At 46.7% G+C, this 22,322-nt stretch overlaps 6 protein-coding genes across 7 annotated transcripts in view; 5 read left to right on the forward strand and 1 right to left on the reverse strand.

The window, feature by feature from the left end:
* Nucleotides 1-22,322, forward strand: part of LOC308486338 (uncharacterized protein) — a 140,665-nt gene that overhangs the window by 101,025 nt on the left and 17,318 nt on the right. The window lies entirely within an intron of this gene.
* The window catches only part of LOC308457801 (uncharacterized protein), a gene marked incomplete at its 3' end in the record, with an annotated part of 121,992 nt that overhangs the window by 33,777 nt on the left and 65,893 nt on the right, over nucleotides 1-22,322 (forward strand). Inside the window, exons 2-3 of the mRNA XM_080971974.1 lie at nucleotides 13,498-13,633; nucleotides 15,882-15,997. The remainder of the gene's footprint in view (nucleotides 1-13,497; nucleotides 13,634-15,881; nucleotides 15,998-22,322) is intronic.
* LOC308486266 (uncharacterized protein) overlaps nucleotides 1-22,322 on the reverse strand; it is a 136,397-nt gene that overhangs the window by 29,919 nt on the left and 84,156 nt on the right. The gene's annotated exons all lie outside the window — the stretch shown is intronic.
* The window catches only part of LOC308457800 (uncharacterized protein), a gene marked incomplete at its 3' end in the record, with an annotated part of 39,543 nt that overhangs the window by 17,112 nt on the left and 109 nt on the right, over nucleotides 1-22,322 (forward strand). The window contains exon 2 of the mRNA XM_080971973.1: nucleotides 16,964-17,907. Within this exon, the coding sequence (XP_080828099.1) occupies nucleotides 17,090-17,907 (818 nt within the window). The 5' untranslated portion in view covers nucleotides 16,964-17,089. The remainder of the gene's footprint in view (nucleotides 1-16,963; nucleotides 17,908-22,322) is intronic.
* Nucleotides 1-22,322, forward strand: part of LOC308486262 (uncharacterized protein) — a 120,013-nt gene that overhangs the window by 16,280 nt on the left and 81,411 nt on the right. The window lies entirely within an intron of this gene.
* LOC308486324 (uncharacterized protein) overlaps nucleotides 10,966-22,322 on the forward strand; it is a 119,181-nt gene continuing 107,824 nt past the window's right edge. Inside the window, exon 1 of the mRNA XM_081023083.1 lies at nucleotides 10,966-11,670. The gene's annotated coding sequence lies outside the window, so the exon portion shown is untranslated. The remainder of the gene's footprint in view (nucleotides 11,671-22,322) is intronic.

Here is a 22,322-nt window from a genome sequence, read left to right on the forward strand (position 1 = left end):
GGCGTGCTAATCAAATTTGCAAATGACTGCAAACTGGGAGGGGTTGCTAATACACCAGAGGACAGGGTCAGAATTCAAAATGACCTGAATAGCCTAGAGAGCTGGGCCAAAACCAACAATATGGAGTTCAACAGGGAGAAATGTAAGGTACTACACCTGGATAGAAAAAATGAAATGCACAGGTGAGGGACACTTGGCTTGACAACAGTACCAGTGAAAGGGATCTGGGTGTCTTAGTCGACCACAAGCTGAATATGAGTCAACAGTGTGATGTGGCAGCTAAGAACAACAATGCAATTCTGGGCTGCATCAATAGGAGTATAGTGTCTAGATCAAGTGAAGGAATGCTACCACACTATTCTGGTTGGACAGACCACACCTGAAATACTGTGTCCAGTTGAAGAAGGATATTGTCAAGTTGGAGCATGTCCAGAGGAGGGTGACCAAAATGTAAAAGGTCTGGAATCCAAGCCATATGAGGAAAGACTTAGGGAGCTGGATTTGTTTAATCTAGAGAAGAGAAGATTAAGGAGTGACATGATAGCCATGTTTAAATATTTGAAGGGATGTCATGTTGAAGAGGGAGCAAGCTTATTTTCTGCTGTTCTAGAGTCTAGGATGCAGAATAATGGATTCAAACTATGGGAAAAGAGATTCCACCTGGGCGCGGTAATCCAGTCAGGGAAAAAGGGAGGCATACTATGTTTAGGGCACCGTTTGCAGCCCCTTCCCCTTTTCGGGGTGAGCATAGTGGATCCTAAAAAGGGCTGCTCAGTCATGGATACAGCTGCTGAGCTGCTCAACTGCCTCATTCCTTGAGTCAGAACACCTGACCGCCCATGTGTCGGTTCATGACTAGGGGCTTCACATTCCTGCCCCCGTAGCCATTTAGTGATCGCCATGGGGGGAGGGTTTGGGGGGGCTGGGTTGGGTTTTTGGAAGATGCCTGTGCGTGAATTTGTTTTATGTGTGTAGATCAGTGCACGCTGACCAACGCACAGTCTTTGCAGTAGGGCTCTGTTCTGATGGCATGAGTAGTCACGACGAACTGGTGGATCCTTTCTCATGCAGCCTTCATCCGCCTTCACAGCCGTTGTAACACACTGCTTGTTATCACCCGCCTGTTCTGCCATTGAAGACTTCTTGGATCATTCTTTGTCTAGCTCTTTCCCTGTTATGTACTAAGCTTGGATCCTAGAACAAGGATCCTAGAATGCAAGAACTGATTGGCTTGCAGGAAAAGACCAATGAGGCTCCAGGAGGGAAGCAGAATCAGCCAGTCAGACGGGACTCATTGTGTAAATAATGTATATAAAAGCCTGAGGTTTGGGGGGAAATTCAGTCACTGTTTTACAAGCTGCAATAAAGAGCATGAAATCACTACAGGACTCTGAGCATATTTAATTTTCTTTGACCTTACCGCCTTGGGTGACCCTGCTGGGAGTATGAGATTCCCAACGTCTTCGCTCACAAGGGTCATAGGAATGTGCAAGCCCACTCACCACGACAAGTGAGAGAACTGAGATAGATTGCACTGAGCCCTGGTCTCATTAGACAAAGCGTTCCACCCAAAAGTCTCTGGCTCTGGTTGAGGACAGCTGGATATGTTTTGGGCCAGGGACCACCAGTAGGTTGCTGTTAGATGAGCGTCACACTCATGGGGGGTGTATTGGAAGATAATTCCCACAGATAAGAAAGGTCACAGACTGTTTAGGGCTTTAAAGATTAGCACCAAAACATTGAACCTGATTTGATACTGCACCTGGAGCCAATCCATCTGATGAACAACCAACTGAATGTGGGCTCTCAACAAAGTCCAAGTCAGAACTCATGCACCTGCATTTTAGACCATATGGAGTTTCTGGAGCAGTCTCAAGGGTAGCCCTGCATCTCTCTCTCTCTCTCACTCTCTATCACATTTATACCCTGCACTCCCCGGCTCAGGTGTACAGCAAGTTAAAGTAGTCTAGTCTGCAGGTGACTACTGCATGGATCACCATGGCTAGGTTGGAAAGGGACAGGTACAGTACCGATTGCCTAACCTGACATAGATTCAAAAATTCCAGTTTGGCTACATTTGTGACCAATGCCTCCATAGAGACAGAAGCATCCAGGATCACAAAGGGACTCCTGATGGCAGCTACAGGTGACTATTGTGCCCCATGAAGAGCTGGGAGCTGGCAAACCGAACTGAAATCATTCTGGCCCAGCCATTGGACGCCCATCTTTAATGGATAGAGATTCAGCCGACTCCATTTCCTCCATCCCAGCACACCCACCTAAAAATTGGCCAATATATCCAGGGTAGCATCTGGCCAGGGCCATGAAGCAGTAGATCCATGATGTTTGTGGTCAGATCTGTGGTTATGTACAAGATAGTTGAATAAAGGGTGAATTTGGGGTTCCCCAATGCAAAAAGTGTGATGATCCATGAGGATCCATGCTTCAAAACCATGTTTTTGGGCCATGGAGTGGCCAGGAAGCTGTGGATCCAAGTTTTTTGTGATGCAGGCTGTGCCCATGGTCATGATGTGTGATTTGACGGTGAGTTTGGGTTGGCCCAGTGCAAAAAACATGAGGATCCATGAGGATCCGCGCTTCAAAACCATGTTTTTGGGCCATGGTATGACCAGGGAGCCGTGGATCCTAGTTTTTTGTGGTGTGGGCTATGACCCTGGCCATGATGTGTGATTTGACGGTGAGTTTGGGTTGGCCCAATGGAAAATGCGTGAGGATCCATGCTTTGAAACCATGTTTTTGGGCCATGGTATGGCTAGGAACCTATGGATCCGAGTTTCTTTGCGGTGCAAGCTGTGCCCCATGGCATAAAGTGTGATTTGACAGTGATTTAGGGGTGGCCCAGTGCAAAAAGTGCGAGGATCCATGAGGATCCGTGTTTCAAAACCACGTTTTTGGGCCACGGTGTTGCCAGGAAGCCATGGATCCGAATTTTTTTTTGTGCAGGCTGTGCCCCTGGCCATGATGTTTGATATGATGATGACTTTGGGCTGATCTTGTGCAAAAATCATGAGAATCCATGAGGATCCATGCTTCAAAACCACGTTTTTGGGCCACGGTATGGCCAGGAAGCTGTGGATCCGTGATTTTTGTGGTGGATGCTGTGCCCCTGGCCATGATGTTTGATCTGATGGTGAATTTGGGCTGGTCTTGTGCAAAAATCATGAGGATCCATGCTTCAGAACCACGTTTTTGGGCCACGGCATGGCCAGGCAGGCGTGGATCCGCGTTTTTTGTGGTGTAGGCTGTGCCCCTGGCTATGATATGTGATTTGACTGTGAGTTTGGGTTGGCCCAATGCAAAAAGCATGTGGATCCATGAAGATCTGTGCGTCAAAACCACATTTTTGGGCCACGGTTTCGCCAGGAAGCCGTGGATCCGTGATTTTTGTGGTGGATGCTGTGCCCATGGCCATGATCTTTGATCTGATGGTGACTTTGGGCTGATCTAGTGGAAAAATCATGAGGATCCATGAGAATCCGTGTTTTTTAACCATGTTTTTGCGCCCCTGCGCCCCCCCCCAACAATGGATGCGTGATTTTTTTGATGCTTTCTACATAGTAAGACATGGTCTACAGTATCATGGTGGTTTTATTTAATTTGAATGAAAAAATCATATGAATTCACGAGGATCCGTGTAGATCCGCCTTTTACCTTTTTCCTCCGCCTAGCTGCCAGGCTTTCCTGGGCTTCTCCTTTGAAAATATCAGGATCCTCCTCCTCCTCCTCCTCCTCCAATCCGGCTTCTGTTCCGGTAATAAGGGGGGGCTGAGGCTCCTCCCAAACTGCCTGCTTCTCCCGGAAGTGGAGCTTCTACGCCGGATTGCCGCTCAGCGCCATAGCTCTAGGGGAGCGCGCTTTCGGAAAGTGGAGGAGGAGCGGCAGGGGACACCCCCCCACAACAAAACATCGATGTTGCAGGAAAGGAAATGAGAATCGGGATCGAGGACAAAGAGGTAAAGGGGTCGCGGGGGGAGGAGAGGGGAGAGAAGGACCCAGAGAGGGACTCCGCGCCAGCTCCCCAAAGCGCCTTCCGTGGGCCCCACTGGCAGGGCTTGGATCCCTGAACGTGCGCTGCGAAGGGGGCTTTCCATGGCAGGGGTGGACATGGGGCGCCCACCCACGGGGTCCCACGAGGACTCCCTGGCCCCGTTTCCACCGCACAGGAATCCCTGGGGCCCTGTGCGCTCCGCGCAGAGAGAGGCAGACCATGAAAGGGTTAAGGGGCACTAGAGACCCCCTGTCCCTCCCCATCTCGTCTGGGGGGCCCCTCCGGATGTCGAGATGGGTCGCTTATGGCGAGGGGTGAGCCGCGCGAAGGAGGCCTCTAGGTGCAGGGGAGACTCCGGGAGAGAGGGAGGGGGCCAAGGGTGGGGGGAGCCGGGGCGGAGCATCCCCGGGGCAAGGAAGCACAGCATTAGCGGGGGGGGGGGGGAGGAGGAGACCAGTCTTTGGGGAGACGTCTCCATCGTGTGCCTTGGCTTCTCCCTCCCACTCAGGAACCTGGGTAGGAGACGGGGAAATGTAGGATATGTTGAAATATGAGGTGGTGCTAATTGCATCTGATATGCTCTCTTTTCCTTTTTTCTCTTCCTTGAAACCCAAACAGGATTCCCTTTCCTCCCACTCTGAGGAAGGTCATGGAGAAGACAGTCATACTTCCAGGGGAAAGGGCACCTTTGGTTTCATTAGGTATAGACATTAAAATGTGTGAAATCTGGAACATGCTTCATTGAATGAACACACATAGCTCACATCAACAAACCCCAAAAGTGGCGAAACCATTTAAAGGTATAGAGTGTGAAAAGACTTTCACTGATAGAACACATCAGCCGACTCACATGGACAAGAAAGGATTCAAATGCAAGGAGTGCAGGAAGAACTTCAGTCAGAGTGGACACCTCAATATACATCAACGGACTCACACAGGGGAAAAACCATTTAAATGCATGGAGTGCGGAAGGAAATTCAGTCAGAGTGGACAACTAAATACGCATCAACTGACTCACACAGGGGAGAAACCTTTTAAATGTATGGAGTGTGGAAAGAGCTTTCGTGATAATGGAACCCTTAGAATACATCAACGGACTCACACAGGGGAGACACCATATGAATGTATGGAGTGCGGAAAGAGCTTTTGTGATAATGGAACCCTTAGAAGACATCAACGGACTCATACAGGGGAGAAACCATTTAAATGTATGGAGTGTGGAAAGAGCTTTAGTGATAATGGAGACCTTAGAAAACATCAACAGACTCACACAGGGGAAAAACCATTTAAATGCATGGAGTGCGGAAAGAAATTCAGTCAGAGTGGACACCTTAATAGACATCAACTGACTCACACAGGGGAGAAACCATATGAATGAATGGAGTGCGGAGGAGCTTCGGTTTCAATGAAACCCTTAGAAGACATCAATGGACTCACACAGGGGGAAAACCCTTTAAATGCATTGAGAGCGGTAAAGCTTGAGGCAGAGTGGAACCCTTGATTTACATTAACAAACTCACACAAGAGACAAACCATGTAAGTATATGAAACTTGCCGAACTGACCGGGAGACTCCGAGACCAGAGAGAAGAGATGGTGGAAGAAGATTGGAAGAAGTTTAAGGAATATTTGAAAAAATATGTTAATATTTAAATCTTAGAATGACTTTGGAAGTGGATATAGGCTGTAGGGTTTAAAGTTGAAGATAGTGCATTTTTAAAAAGTATTATTTGTAAGTGATAAAATGTGAAGTTATTTTAAGTGTGATTTTAAAAAAAGATGTTTAGAAACGATGATATATGTAAACTGCCAAAGATGAAGTAAAATGAAAATCAGATAGGTGGGACTTGGGGAAGCCCACTTAACAATGTTTAGGAAAATAAGGATATGACAAGAATTTGTTTGAATTGTTTGTTTTTCTATTTGTGTTATAAAATGAATAATTTTTGGGGGGAATAAGCAAAACAAAAAAACAACAACTGATACGGCAATACACCACGAATCACAGTGTGTGTTTCTGGGATGCCCATTTGCCTGGAAGCAGCCGGCAGAAAGCTTTTCTTCATGAAGCCCCTGCAGATGCCGAGTTGCTGGCTTCCCTCCCAGACGACAGGAAGCGAAAGACACACTTCCATTGCCCTGTGTCCTTCCAGCCCCTTTCCTCCCTTTCTCCCTTCTGCCGGTTTGTGTGCCTGACTTAGATATCCTGTGTGCTGTATTTTTTTACTGCTGAAACTGGATCTGCTCTCAGGAGCTAAGTTTTGTGCCTCACTGGGGACCCAGTGAGAACTGTATGCTTTGAAATCTCAGTAAACTATTACTATAGATGTCCCGCTGCTTCTGTGTGTGTTTTTGACCTCAGCATGGGAATTGCTCTACACGTGGGCCCTACCCCGCCGATACTTGGCTCAGGCCTTGGAGTTGCTGTACTCAAGCATTCAAGATGGGTGTTTGTGTGTCAGACTGGTTTTTGCACCAAATTCTGCCACCCCCTCACCCCCAGCAATGCATGATCTCCAAACACTACTTATTCAACAGAACTTCATCCCTGCCCCCTGCACGTTCTGAAGAAAACTTAAAATTTAATGGGAGATTCCTCCTTCCCCACCCACAATAGTGGGAAGGATGGGTTGCAGGTACCAGGGAAGTCTCCTGCGGGGCCCATCTTCCCTCATGAACCCCCTGGAGGAGCCCCAGAGCTACTGCTTATTCTGTGGTTTGGGGAAGATAGTATTTTTCCCATTGCCCCTGAAGTTATTATTCTTCCTACTAGAGGACTAGTGTGCATATTACTATCATACTGAATTTACTGTTGTTGTTGCTACTGCTGTTGTCATGGACTGGCTGGGTGAAAGGGGGGCACCAGCTTGGGAACCCCCAAGGGAAGAAGGCTCAGATCCCGGGTCTTGTATGCCCCCTATCAAAACTCCTAGGTCTGTTCAATAAAAGGCTAATTTGGTGTTATGGGGGGGGGACCCAGGTGTGAGGCTGCTCAGCCACCCAGCTCATCGGGCAGAGCCCGTGGGTCCCTGCGGAATAAAGGAAGGAGTCCAGCCACCAACTGGAGCAAATAGCTATAGATCAAAGTTTATTGCTGGTAGCTTCGAGAACACTGTCCAACCATCTCGTCCTCCGTCGTCCCCTTCTCCTTTTTTTTTAAAAAAAATAATATTTATTAGATTTTCAACAATATAACAAAAGTGAACAATCACACACACAAAAACACAAAAAGAAAAGAAAAAAGAAGAAAACAAAACATTACATAAAGATAAAATGTACTTCAATAATGTAACTTTCTTTAGCTTAGTTCTTTGACCTCCTCACACCTCCCTTTTTTGTATTCTGCTTCAATTGATATTCTAGCAAATCCCTTCCATCTTTCCAAAATTTTTACATATACATAACATACTTTTCTTGACCTTATTGACTTTAGATTCTTAACTTATGAATGCATAGCTTCTCACAACAATTCTGCTGAAACCTATGGATATCTATACACCATTATCCAAATTCTCTTACAGTTTGCTTTACTTTAAAATAATCTTTAAACTTTAGAACACATTTCAATAAAAACTAAATTTCCCAATCCTCTCCCCACAGCTCCTCCCCTGGTCACAAAAAAAACCCTGCCAATCCTTTCCGCCAATTCCCTAAAGCTCATTAATCCGGAAACCTGATGTCAGAGGCTCTTAGGTCCCCCCTAGGCCCCTTCTGGCGGTTTTGTTCATACTCTTTAATTCCCAGAAACACATCTCTGGGGAATCCCATTAACACATAATATCTGCACCATTTAAACCCTTCAACCAAATTTTCAAGTTTAAATTTTAAGAGGTCTTTCCAAAGGTGTTTCCCAATGCATCTAAATCTAGTAGCCCCAAAACCTTCTTTCATTTCCAAACACATATCCATCTTCCAACAGTCCAAAGATCCCTGTGTAATGGGATCCTTCCATCCTTTCAGTCCAAGCTGAGGTCCAACCATCACAGTCAGGTCTTTACCAAAGTCCATCATATATGGTCTTAATTTGTAGTCCATAAATGATATTGATTTGAAGTCCTCAGTTGCGTTAAGTTTTTCCTCTTCTTCTTGCCCCGGCTCTCCCTCCAGCACCAATTCTTCCATCAATTCCTCTTTTGCCACCGGTTGTGTCGACAAAATCAATTCCTGAAATTCCAACTTCCTGTGGAGCTCCTCCAACAAAAAGTTTGTTCTTTGCAATGCATTCATCATTGCTTCAGAGATCTGCATTTTGGATATTTTAAGGTTAGATTCTAGTTCCCAGGCTTGTTATCTGCAGCTGACAGTTGTTCATGCAACAGTTTCAAGTTCCCCCACTAGAGGGATACAATTTCTCAACAATAACAATTTCCAAGAGTCAACTCAGCTTCAAGATACAAAGACATAACATAGTTACATTCGCCATCTTTAAGGCAGAAGGTTACGGGGAATTCTGTATACAGTATTTCCATTAACTATCAAAGTCCACCTGTCAAAAGTTTTTAAAAGTAATTCCTTAGCATCAGACAGCTCGTTCCCAGGTTTAAGCTGTAAGGTTTCCGATCTCAGAAATTTATCAAATTCAAAGTCTCCCCCTGCTTCTTCGAAAGGAGGGGGGGGGTAGTTACTTCAAACAGTGAATATTTGGATTTTCAAGTCAAAGTTTCCAAGATTTTAGCCTGTAGTATCTTTGCTTTAGTCTATATACAAAAGCGGAAGGCGGACTTCCTGTTTAGACCTCCCCGCTTTAAATCCAGATTAGATCTTACTTTTTAGGAATTTCCAATTACGATTTAATTTCTTTAAGCCTCTGTCCTTGTCTTAATTCTTCTAATTGGTTCTACTCACGGGTAGTTGCTTTTGGAGCCAAATTGTCCCAGAAAGAAATCAGCGCTCGGGGAGGCTTTGCCCTGCCAGATTTGAAGTTATACTATGAAGCATCATGTCTTTGCTGGCTAAAAGAATGGATTAAACTAAAAAATACAAAGCTCCTAGATTTGGAAGGATTCGATAACAGATTTGGATGGCACGCGCACCTTTGGAAAGAAAAGAAGAAGGGTCACAAAACATTTGAAAACCATATCTTTCGCAGATCGTTACTGGAAGTCTGGGACAGATACAAAAACATACTGGAAACAGGGGTTCCACATTGGTTATCCCCATTAGAGGTCATAGGTGTTAAGAAAATTAATATGAGAAGCGATTGGATTACCTATGCAGACTTGGTGGTGAAGGAAGGAGGAAAGTGGAGGTTAAAACCATATGAACAAGTAAAGGAATATGTCTATGATTGGTTGCACTACCGCCAAATAAATGAAATGTTCAAAAAGGAAGAGAAAGAAAAAGGGTATAAAGAAAAAGATTCAAAATTCCAAACAGAGATAGTGAATAACGACTGCAAAATAATTTCTAAAATGTACAAAATTTTGTTGGAATGGCATACAATGGATGAGGAGGTAAAAGTAGTTATGATTCAGTGGGCCAAAGATTTAGGATATAACATAGAATTGGATGATTGGCAAAAAATATGGAATGAAAATTTGAAGTTTACTGCATGTGTTACATTAAAAGAAAATACAATGAAGATGGTTTACAGGTGGTATATGACACCAGCAAAATTAGCAAAAATGTACAAAATTTGTGACAAGTGTTGGAGATGCAGGGAGAAAGAAGGTACATTTATGCATATGTGGTGGGATTGCAGGAAAGTAAGGGGGTTCTGGGAGATGATATACAATGAACTAAAGAAAATGCTAAAATATAGCTTTGTTAAGAAACCAGAAACCTTCCTGTTGGGAATAACAAGAATGGATATAAGTAGGAGAGACTGTAAACTGTTTCAGTACGTGATCACCGCAGCAAGGACATTGTTGGCCCAAAGATGGAAACAAGAAGAGGTTCCGACCTTGGAAGAATGGAGGACAAAATTAACAGATTATGCAGAACTGGACAAATTAACTGGAAAAATTAGATACCAAAAAGACCAAAGATTCTTTGAGGACTGGGGGAAATTTACGGAGTATTTGAAAAATATATGTGAGGATTGTACAACGCTAGTGTGTTTTAAAGAAGCTTTGTGAAAATATAAGGAAATATTACCAAAAGGCAAATAAGAATAGGAATATAAAATTTGATGGAAATATTGAAACAAAGGAATGTGAAGATAGGATTTGAATTACGAATGATTGTCAGAGAAGTTGAGGGAGGTCCAAATAAGACAAATTATGTGATATGTAAATGGATATGTTTGGTGTTTTTAATGGAAAATCTCAATAAAAATTTAAAAAGAAAGAAAGAAAGAAAGAAAGAAATCAGCGCTCTCCGACAACAGCTGTGCGGTTTCACTCCGGGGACGAAGCGATCGATCCGAAGCACCACGCTGCTCACCCTGCCTCGCAACGGAGCCTCAAAAAGAGGTCTCCTCACAAGCAAGGGAGGCGCAAAAGGTGCCAGCCAGATCCCAGGTCCACAGGCTTCACCCGCCTGTGGTTTTTTGCGGGTCTCCACTTTCGCCGCAGCGGCAGACCCTAAATCCCCGGAGCGGTTCCCCTGAGAGTTCAGGGGAAATCCGCCATTGTCGCTGGTGCTGACCGGAAGTCCCTCCGTCGTCCCCTTCTCCTTGTGCCCTCCATCTTTCCCAACATCAGGGTCTTTTCCACGGAGTCTTCTCTTCTCATGAGGTGGCCAAAGTATTGGAGCCTCAGCTCTCTCTCACACACACACGCTCCAGTGAGCACTCAGGGCTGATTTCCTTAAGAATGGATACGTTTGATCTTCTTGCAGTCCATGGGACACTCAAGACGGAGAGATGGGGGCGCAGGGCGTGGGGTAAGCCGCGCCAAGGGGGGCCTCTGGGTGCAGGGGAGACTCTGGGACAGAGGGAGGGAGTCGAGGAAGTGGGGAGAGGGAGCATCCCTGGGGCAGAAAAGTGCAGCAATTGGGGGGGGGGGGAGCTAGGAAGACCAGTCTTTGGGGACACGTCTCCATTGTGGCACCCGCGGGAATTCTCTGGAGGGGCCGCCTTGGCTTCTCCCTCCCACCCAGGAATCGGCCACCCCTTCAAGGCGACCAGGAGGGATCCCTGAAAAGTGGGGATCCAGGCCCCCCACCCCTTCCTTCCTGCAACCTCTATCCTCTTCCCACCCCATAAGTCCCTGCCCTGTCCAGACTGTTGCAGGAACTGTTGTGTTTCCCCTCCAGCAGATATCATGCACATGCAGCCCACCACCAAAATCAGCACCATCACTTTTGTGACTTTTGTGATTTGTCCCCACAATCATCACAGTTTCTTCCTATCTATTCAAAGGGCCTTTGCTGCACTATACCAAATGTAGGAATTCACTGATAAATGTCTCTATGCACTGGCTCGCTGGGGAAACTTCAGAAATTCATACAGACATGTGAACTCAGCAGCCCCTCTGCCTGAGTGATAATCCCTGGCATCCTGATACCTGAGTGCCAGACAGGTAGCCATTCCAGAAAGAACCAACCCAGATGAAGACAAAAGGGTGTGATTAACTTGGCTGGGAAACAGGTCAGGGAGGACAATGGCTGGCCGGCTGGGGGTGGGGCAAAGGGCAAAGAAAAGAGGCCGACCCCTTTGTCCAAGCCCCTTTTGGTTTTCTTCCTTCCAGGATCAGGATCCTTAGGAGCGGCCGGATTAAGGTAAGTTCTGACCTGATTGGAAGGGGCATGGCCCCTCCACCAGGCTAGGCTGCAATTTTGTGGCTATTCTTTCTGGGCGGGGGGCCAGCTAGGCCGCGGGGCGGCCCTCTTGGTTTTTAGTAGTGGCGCGGGGGGGAGGCATGGCTCCCTTGCCCCTGCCATCCGCCGCCCTCCAGCTGTAGGCCATATGGCGGCTGATTCCTTTCTTGTTGGGGGGGGGGGCATAAGTCAGGCCACGTGGCGGTCGTATTTTTTGCACTCCCCCCCCGTTCTGCTCTGCCTACTGACGCACTTCTGCTCCTAGCAGTGAAATGTAAATGTCTCTTTTGTTACACTCAATGGGTGTTTGGTGGAGGGCAAGGGGAACTATGGACTATGGTCCAGGATGCTCAGATTACTGCCACCAGACCTCCCCTTCCACGATGTAACCATGATGTAGTTTAGGGGGGTGTAACATTGGGATTAGCAGTGAAATAAATAAATTAAGGTCTTATGTATATAATGAAGGTTCATAAATGTACCAGGCAAACATGTACATAGATATATAGGCCCCATGTCTGAACCTGCACAGGAGAGCAGCCATGGAGCCATTTTGACTCCCAGGCTGACCCGGTGTTTTCTCTGCAAGGTCAAATGGAGCAGCCTCCCCATTGCCTCTTCCTTCACAAATCCTGTCTTAAGGGTATTTCTGTGCATGAATAGGGCGTGAGCCTGTGATCTGGCTCAGGAACTAAGTACTTATCATGACAAAAGACTGGCCAGGCTCCCCAGGGTATCAATCAAGTAAGCATTAGCAGGTAACTTGCCAGACAAGGGGTAAACAACCCCCTCCGATTTCTGCTTTAGCCCACCCTTTCTGTGATGTAGGTATGATGTTTCTGGGGGTGGTCTTGGACTCCAAGGTGGGCAATTTAAAATGTCTATATAAGGGCAGACACACCTTGGTTCAGGGTCCTCCTCCTGTGTGTGAAGGGGGCACCCTGTTGCAACAGTTCAATAAAGATCAGGCTTTGCTTCTCAATATTCTCTGGTTGGCCTCTGTTTTTTTCCTCTGACCGATGGAGAACCTACAAAGGACTCTATGAGGGCTCTTGTGTCCCCCATAAGGGAATAATGGCAGATTTTCGTTTATTGTAGCAGCTGATAAAGTTTGGGTTCTCTTTTGTTTGGGGCTTCCATCTTGTTCCACCTTGTGGCAGGTGGGAGTCCTGTCATGACAGTCTTCAATAAAGACGAAGCCTACTGGCTGCTGTTTTGCTCTGGTATTCCTGGCTGGTGTCCTTGTTTTTTGTCCAGGGGAGCCCTCAGATTTCTCCTTTAATAAGACACAACTTCTTTCTTGCAAGCTCCACCCAATTCCCACCCCATAAGCCCCTGACCTGTCCAGATAATAATAATAATAATAATAATAATAATAATAATAATAATAATTTATATCCTGCCCTTCCCAATTAAAATGCATTCTAAAATCAATTCGTTCTAATATCAATTCAAAATCAAATTAATGGCAGATACAGCGGTTCTCCCAAGTCCAACCATTGGTCCCCCTGGAGAGAAGAGGAAATCCCGAGAGGAAGTGGGGAGGGGAAAGGCCTTCTCAGAAGCAGCTCTTGGTATCCGCAATCCCACCCAGGAAGCAGCCAGAAACCTTTTCCTCTCTCTCTCAGGCTTCCGTCTTTAAGTGTCTTTTCCACTGCCTGGTTCATTGAGGATGAGGAAAATGTACACCTGTCATCAGAAACAGGGGTCCAGAGTCCATGAACGGCTCTCAGGCTTGATATAGAAGTTGCACCTCAAAAGCATTTCTGTTCCTCTTATTCTTTGTAGGCAGTGTCAAAGTGACTGACAAGCTGAGATTCTTCCCAGTCAAAGGACCCATTTTCATGGTAGACAGTGCCTGTGGCTGGAGGCTCTGCATACAAGGTGTACCTACACAGGTCAAAGAGTGCCAGTATTAGCACAGGTGAGGTGTGTGACCTCCCCTAATTTACAGACTGTATGTGAATGAGAAGTTGTGGGTGGGATTACCGTTTATGGCATCCCTGTGATTTTCTCCAACCATAACATTTCATGAACTGATATTGCAGTATGAATTCCAAAATAACTACAAAAAAACAACAATAAAATAAGAATGATGGTAGTATTTCTACGCTGCCTATCTGGCTGGGTTTCCCCCGCCACTCTGGGCAGCTTACATTACATATAAAAGCCAGTAAAACATCAGACATTAAAAACGTCCCGATAAATGGCTACCTTCAGCTGTCTTCTAAAAGTCAGATAGTTGCCCATTTCCTTGCCCTCTGCCTGTTTCCCTGTAACTTCGCTTCTCATGGGGGGGAGGTGAACCAGCAGAAGACCCTCGAAGGAGGACCTCAGTGTACAGACTGAGCGATGGGGGTGGAGACACTCCTTCAGGTCTACAGAGAGTGAGGCTGTTTAGGGTTTTAGGTCAGTGATCTTGCTCCTCCACAATGATCTCCAGAGCAAGTCCGACATACAATTAGCAGAGTAGGAAAAAATGCTTAGAGACAGCAAAAAATTCCTTCAGCAAATCAATTTGTTACTGAAGGCATAATAGGATTCTATGCCTGAAAAATGCAACCACGGCAATTTAATGGTCAGCACCAACATTGCGAATTGTGCTCAGAAATGTACTGGGAGTCAGTGAAGATCCTTTCAGACAGGTGTTATGTTGTCTCAGCAGGTGCTCCCATTCTGTTCTCTACCAGCCACATTCTGGATTAGTTGCAGTTTCCGGGTCACCTTCAAAGGTAGCCCTGTCAGCATCACCCTTGAGCCAGTGCCACCGACTGGACTCATCCACTTCAGCCCCGACTGGGCCAGGCGAGCTGGGGTAGCACTTCCAGAGACCTTCTGCACAGGAACAGGTCAAAGTGGCGTGGACTCACAACTCAGAGTTGTGAGCACCAGATTCACTCCCGAAGACAGTCGTTGCACAGCAGAGTACATCAGAGCATAAACCACTCGGAGAACAGCTCTGTAGAATAACTACTTTTATTCTATCTACAACTATCATACAAACTATATACAGAGCTAAATGGAGAAGCTAGACTGCACTGAGAGTCTGCAGCTGCTCTTAGCAGCAACCTTATCTATACAGAGATAACACACACTCTCTCTAACACTCAGTCTCTCTCTCTCTCTTGTGAGGCTGGAGCGAAATAAGTGGAGAGCAGAAACCGCCCCCCTCCTTTCTGGAGAATCAGCAGAGAACATCAGCAGATTCTTGGAATGGGAGGGGTGAAATCTCCTCAAGCCCCATGTATCACATGGCAGTAATCCAAGCAGGAGATCACCAGAGCATGCACCACTCTGGGGAGACAGTCTCCAGGCATGGAGGGTCTCAGCTGGCATACCAGATGGAACTGGTAGACAGCTGCACTGGACACAGAATTGACCTGTGCCTCCATGGACAGCTGTGAGTCCAAAATGACCCCCAGGTTGTGCACCTAGTCCTTTTGGGGCACAGTTACCCCCATCAGGTCTAGGGAGTCTCCCACACCTGCCTGCCCCCTGTCCCCCTGGGACAGTATTTCTTTCTTATCAAGATTCAACCTCAATCTGTTAGCCGCCATCTATCCTCCAAGTGGCTCCAGACACTTACCCAGGACCTTCACTGGTTCCAATTTAAAAAAGAGGAAGAGCTGGGCATCAGCCACATACTGGGGAACACCCAGCCCAAACCCCCTGATGATCTCTCCCAGCATCTTCATATAGATATTAAAAAGCATGGGGAGAGGACGGAGCTCTGAGTCACCCCACAAGTGAGCTCCCAGGGGTCAGAACACTCATCCCCCAACACCACTTTCTAGACATGGCCCAGGAGGAAGGAGGGGAACCACTGCATAGCAGGGCCCCCAGCTCCCCTAGAGGGTCTAGAAGGATACCATGGTCAAGGGTCTCCAAAGCCGCTGAGAGATCCAGCAGAACCAGGAAAGAGCTTTCCCCTTGGTCTCTAGCCCATCGGAGATGAGTTTCAGCAGTTTCAGTCCCATGATGAGGCCTGAATCCCAATTAGAAGGATACTGGTGGCAGAAGCTTTCCTGGTCCTGCAGCCCACAAAATCTCCAGGCACAAGACATTCATTAGCTTTGAAGGGGCCGTTGGATTTGTGGTCTTTTCTTCAAAAGACAAAAATTTTGAATACCTTTACAGTGACGTATGATGTAAATAGCGCTTCTGTTTTCCAGAATTCCCCAGCCCACCAAGGATTTGAGACCCATCAGGTATCCTCACCTGGTTTAGCCGGCCGGTTGAAGCCGTTCCTGGGATTGTGGCCCTTTTGAATGCTGACAGCTTCTCTCAGGTGAGAGCTGAGTGCAGGGTGGGGACCAAGGGTGGAAAAATTACTCCAGAAGGTGGACTACGTTTCCTCCACCAAAAGCACTACCGCTCCCCTAACACCCCAAGACATCCTATAATTATGATATTTAAGACAGATCAGGAATAAATTCATATCACAAGAAATAACACAACTTCAGGTTGTTAATGAATCAGCACCACATATTCAAGGTTGACATTTCCACTAAGTACAGTTATCTCCTCGCCTTGAATATCCTGCTTTTCAGTGCCAGATTAGGATACTCGTCTGTCATAAGGCAAGCACAGGATCAGGCAGCACATCATCATTATAAAGAACCATTTGGGTCGGTGTTTCCGCCTGGGATTCCCATGTGCCATCTGCTTCTCCTGCTCTCTCCATGCAATGCAAGGCATGTAGACAGAGGTCCACCTCCAAGAACAGGAGCTTCCCTGAGCACCCATTCAGCTGACCCCAAGCACCAAGCCTTGTCACTAGTTCTCTGACTGACCCAGACCAGAGTCCCTGGAAGAGATGTAGACCTGGGTCTCACAAAATGGTTCATATGGACCTCCTGAGGCCAATGGGACTGTGCAGGTGATTCATAACGATCTAGAGGTTGATGGAGGATTATGATGCAGAGAATGGGAAATGTCCAAAGGAACAATGAACCAGAGACAGAGAGGGCCTTTTCATGGAGAGAGAGCAGCTGCCTTTCCTTTGAGGAAACAATTGATTTGAAAAGGCTGTTTTCCAAGATCATGCTGCTTTATTAATGATGATTGAGGATAATGAAAGGTTGCTGATGCAATACTAAATACTATCATTTGGTGACATTGCATCTTCATTTCCTAAAAACTGGGAACATGGGTAGGAGGCAGGGGAAAGTAGGAGATGCTGAAATAAGAGAAGGTGCTAATGGTGCTTGATGTGTTCTCTTCCCCTTTCTTCTTTTCTTTGAAACCCAAACAGGATTTCCTTTCCTCCCACTTTGAAGAAGGTGATGGAGAAGACATTCAGAATTCTGAGGGATGGGGCACTTTTGTTTCATTAGTTATAGACATTAAAATGTGTGAAATGTGGAATATGCTTCACTGAATGAGCACACATAGCTCACATCAGCGATCTCAAGAAGGGGAGAAACCATTTAAAGGTATGGAGTGTGGGAAAAGTTTCACTGATAGTGGAAAACTTAGAACACATCAGCAGACTCACATGGGCAAGAAAGGATTCCAATGCAGGGAGTGCGGGAAGAACTTCAGTCAACATGGACACTTAAGTTTACATCAACGGACTCACACAGGGGAGAAACCATATAAATGTATGGAGTGTGGAAAGAGCTTCTGTCGGAGTGATACACTTAGAACACATCAATGGACTCACACGGGGGAGAAACCATATAAATGTATGGAGTGTGGAAACAGCTTTAGTAATAATGGAAACCTTAGAATACATCAACGGACTCATACAGGAGAGAAACCATACAAATGTATGGAGTGCAGAAAGAGCTTTACTAATAATGGAAACCTTAGAATACATCAAAGGAGTCATACAAGGGAGAAACCATATAAATGTATGGAGTGTGGAAAGAGCTTCAGTCAGAATGGACACCTCAATATACACCAGCGAATTCACACAGGGGAGAAACCATATAAATGTATGGAGTGTGGAAAGACCTTAACTGATAATGGAAACCTTAGAATACATCAACGGACTCATACAGGAGAGAAACCATACAAATGTATGGAGTGCGGAAAGAGCTTTACTAATAATGGAAACCTTAGAATACATCAAAGGACTCATACAAGGGAGAAACCATATAAATGTATGGAGTGTGGAAAGAGCTTCAGTCAGAATGGACACCTCAATATACACCAGCGAAGTCACACAGGAGAGAAACCATATAAATGTATGGAGTGTGGAAAGAGCTTTACTGATAATGGAAAACTTAGAATACATCAACGGACTCAATACAGGGGAGAAACTATATAAATGTATGGAGTGTGGAAAGAGCTTCAGTTTCAATGCAACACTTAGAATACATCAAAGGACTCACACAGGGGAGAAACCATTTGAATGCCTGGAGTGCGGAAAGAGCTTCAGTCTGAATGGAAACCTCAATATACATCAACGGACTCACACAGGGGAGAAACCATTTGAATGCCTGGAGTGTGGAAAGTTCTTCAGTAAAAATGGAGACCTTAAATTACACCAGCGGATTCACACAGGGGAGAAACCATTCAAATGTATGGAGTGTGGAAAGAGATTCAGTAAGAGTGGAGAGCTCAATATACATAAACGGACTCACACAGGGGAGAAACCATTTAAGTGTATGGAGTGTGGAAAAAGCTTCAGTCAGAGTGGACACCTCAATATACACCAGCGAACTCACACAGGGGAGAAACCATATAAATGTATGGAGTGTGGAAACAGCTTTAGTGATAATGGAAAGCTTAGAACACATCAACGGACTCATACTGGGGAGACACCATATAATTGTATGGAGTGTGGAAAGAGCTTCAGTCAGAGTGGAAACCTTAGAAGACATCAACAGACTCACACAAGGGAGAAACCATTTGAATGCCTTCAGTGCGGAAAGTTCTTCAGTCAGAATGGAGGCCTTAAATTACACCAGCGGATTCACTCAGGTGAGAAACCATTTAAATGCATGGAGTGTGGAAAGAGCTTCAGTCAGAATCGAAATCTTAGAAAACATCAGCAGACACACAGGGGAGAAACTGTTTAAATGTATGGACTGTGGAAGGAACTGCAGTCAGAGTGGAACCCTTGATTTATGTCAACAAACTCAAACAAAACACAAACCACATAAAAATCAGGAAAGTAGATAGATGTTCAGTTCTAGTGGAAGTTCTACATCAACAGACTCATGGAAAGGAAGAACTTTAGGAGTTGAAACCCTACAAACCATCAACAAACTCAAAGAGGAGAAGCAGTTTAAATGAAAAGATTGCAAAAAGTGCTTTATTTACAATGGAGTTTTTAAGGAACATCCAGGGACTCTCACATGAAGAAACCATTTAGATGTATGGACTGTGGGACGTCTTCCTTTCAGTGTCCACTCATTTCTTCACAGCAATGAACTCAGCAGGAAATCAGTCTTAAACACACGACGTGTATTTGAAGTTCTTGTGTTTATATGTAAAACTGAACAGCAATGAAATATTGAAGGCAATGTCAAACAATGTGAGTATAATCTAAGAGGTAAAGTACCTTTTGATAGAGAGGATGAATCTGGTTTGTTGGTGATGAGTGAGGATTAGGGCTGGGCGATATATTGATATCTTGTCCAATACCGGTTTCTAGACCACATCGCAATAACCTTTGAAGAACAACTGATATGGGGCAATACACCGCAAATTACAGTGTGTTTCTGGGATGTGCCTGCAAGCAGTTTCTGGGATGTGCCTGCAAGCAGCTTTGCTTCGTGAAGTCCCTGCAGGTGCTGAGTTGCTGACTTCTCTCCAAAATGTCAGGAAACAAAACACACACATCCATTGCCCTGTGTCCTTCCAGCCTCTTTCCTCCCTTGCTCCCTTCTGCCGGTTTGTGTGCTTGCATTAGATATCCTGTGTGCTGTATTTTTTTACTGCTGAAACGGGATTTGCTCTCAGGAGCTAAGTTTTGTGCCTCACTGGGGACCCAGTGAGAACTGTACACTTTGAAAGCTCAGTAAACTATTACTGAAGAAGTCCTGCTGCCTCTGTGTGTGTTTTTGACGTCAGCGTGGGACTTGCACTACATGTGGCCCCTACCCCACCGATGCTAGGCTAAGGCCCTGGAGTTGCTGTACTCATGCATGCAATATGGGTATTTATGTATCAGACTGGTTTTTGCACCAAACTCTGTCGCTGTGGGTAAAACCTCAGCGCCTAGGACTTGCCGATCGCATGGTCGGCGGTTCGAATCCCCGCGGCGGGGTGAGCTCCCATCGTTCGATCCCAGCTCCTGCCCACCTAGCAGTTCGAAAGCACCCTTAAGTGCAAGTACATAAATAGGTACCGCTTTATAGCGGGAAGGTAAACGGCGTTTCTGTGTGCTGCTCTGGTGCCGGTTCACCGGAGCAGCTTCGTCACGCTGGCCACGTGACCCGGAAGTGTCTGCGGACAGCGCTGGCTCCCGGCCTCTAGAGTGAGATGAGCGCACAACCCTAGAGTCAAGACTGGCCCGTATGGGCAGGGGTACCTTTACCTTTACCTTTACTGTCACCCCCACCACGCATGATCTCTACACACATCTTCTTCAACAGAACTTCATCCCTGCCTCCTGCACGTTCTGAAAAAAACTTAAAATTCAATGGGAGATTCCCCCCCCCAAGCCTAGTTTCAAGAAAGGGAAGGTGGGGCTGCGGGTACCAGGGAAGTCTCCTGGGGGGTCCATCTTCACTCATGAACCCCATGGGGCAACCCCAGAGCTCCTGCTTATTCTGGGGTTTGGAGAAGATAGAACTTTTTCATAGTCCCAGAAGTTATTAGTCAATCATGCTGCTAGGGAGTCTTCCTGCCAGAGGACTGAGGAGATTTCACCCCTACCATTGGTAAGAATCTGCTGATTTTCCAGAGAGGAGGGGGCGGATTGTGCTTGCTACAAGGGGAGACTGAGTGTTATCTCTGTGTAGATAAGGTTGCTGCAGAAAGCAGCTGTAACACTCAGTGCAGTCCAGCGTCTCCATTTGTATATAGTTTGTATAGTACAGTAGCTGCAGTGAATAAAATAAGATATTCTTCAGCGCTGTCGTCCGAGTGATTTATGCTCTGCTGTACTCTGCTGTGCACGACTGTCTTCTGGAAGTGAGTTCGGTGCTCACAGCTCTGAGTTGGGAGTCCACAGCACTTAGACCTGTTCCTGCAGAAGAAGGTCTCTGGAAGTGCTACCCCAGCTCGCCTGGCCCAGTCGGGGCTGAAGTGGTTGAGCCCAGTCGGTGGTACTGGCTCAAAGGCGAAGCTGACAAGGACCACAGTGCATATTACTATCCTACTAATTTTATTGTTGTTGCTGCTGTTGCTGTCATGGACTGGCTAGGTTGGGGGGGGGAGGCACCAGTTGGGAAACCCACAAAGGAAGAAGGCTCAAATCCTGGGGACAGGTGGTGGGATGGCAATGAGCAGAAAGAGGTAGAAAATTGAGCAGAACGGGAGGGGAGGTGTTGCAAGCTGAGGAGGAAACAGGGTTTGGTGAGCAGGAAGAGGCTAGGGCAGAGAGCAGTTCAGGCTCAGAGGGAGGAGAGGAGGGGGGCCAGGAGACTGAGGAGGCCGGCTACAGAAGCATCCAGGGAGACTCCCCCTCCTGCTGTGACCACCTCCCCTTTCCCCTGGTCTCCTAGAGCACACAGAGAAATCCAGTTCATACCCCATGATCCTGCACATGATATTAACAGGTGTTTGTGGTTTTTTTGTCCCAACATGCATCCATTTAATCTCATTGACAATGAACTGTATATACTGCCCATTCACCCTGTTTGGAGAGATCTCTTTGGAGCTCCTTGCAATCCCTCTTTGTTTGAGCAATTCTGAACAATTTACTGCCTTCAGCAGAATCGCCATTTGGCAATGATGGAGCTGAATGGAAGTGGGCGAGCAAGCCCCACACTCACTCCGGTTGGAGGAATAGAGTCACTGAACCCTATATTCAAAGGTAATGACCACTTCTGGAATCCAGGAAGGAATTCCCCCACTCTTGTCAAACGCAGTTGGGCTCACTTGCCAGAGCCACCTGGAGACTGTGACGGCAATAGCCATCATCCCTGACCACTGGTCTTGCTAGCTCGGGGTGATGGGAGCTGTAGTCCAAAAGCAGCTGGAGACCCAAATTTGGGAAACCCTGTTCTCCCTGAAGGACAAAGGGGGGTTCACTTCCATCAGAACATCAGGTGAGCCCTGCAGGATAGGCCCAAGGGGCCCCTGTCCTCCCAAGGGCCAAGCAGGGGCCTCTTCTGGGAAGCCCACCTGCAGCATTTGAGCCCCAGAGAAGGGGGGAGGTGCATTTCTTCCAGGGACACATTTCTGGGGTCCCCACGGTGCCCCCCAGCCTGGCTCCACTCTGCCAGGGCAGCTGCGTTTTGTTTCGCTGCAGGTGAGCCTGCCCCGTGCAACGTGGGGCTCTTAAGGGAACTTCGGGGGGGGGGGGCGGAGGGACTAGAGCTTCCCCGCACTTGCAAAGGACCAGTAGAAGCGGAGGGGAGGCAGGCAGCAGGAGGGCGATGGGGAGGAACCAGCGAGAAGGAGCTTCTGGAGCCTGGGCAGCCCCCTCCCCGCCTGCTCTCGGAAGGTGTCCCGAGCCCCTCCCCTTTTCATTTCAAGGACTGGGGGACCTC

This window comes from Podarcis pityusensis (genome assembly GCF_964106645.2).
Source record: "Podarcis pityusensis genome assembly, chromosome: 10".
NCBI lineage: Eukaryota > Metazoa > Chordata > Lepidosauria > Squamata > Lacertidae > Podarcis > Podarcis pityusensis.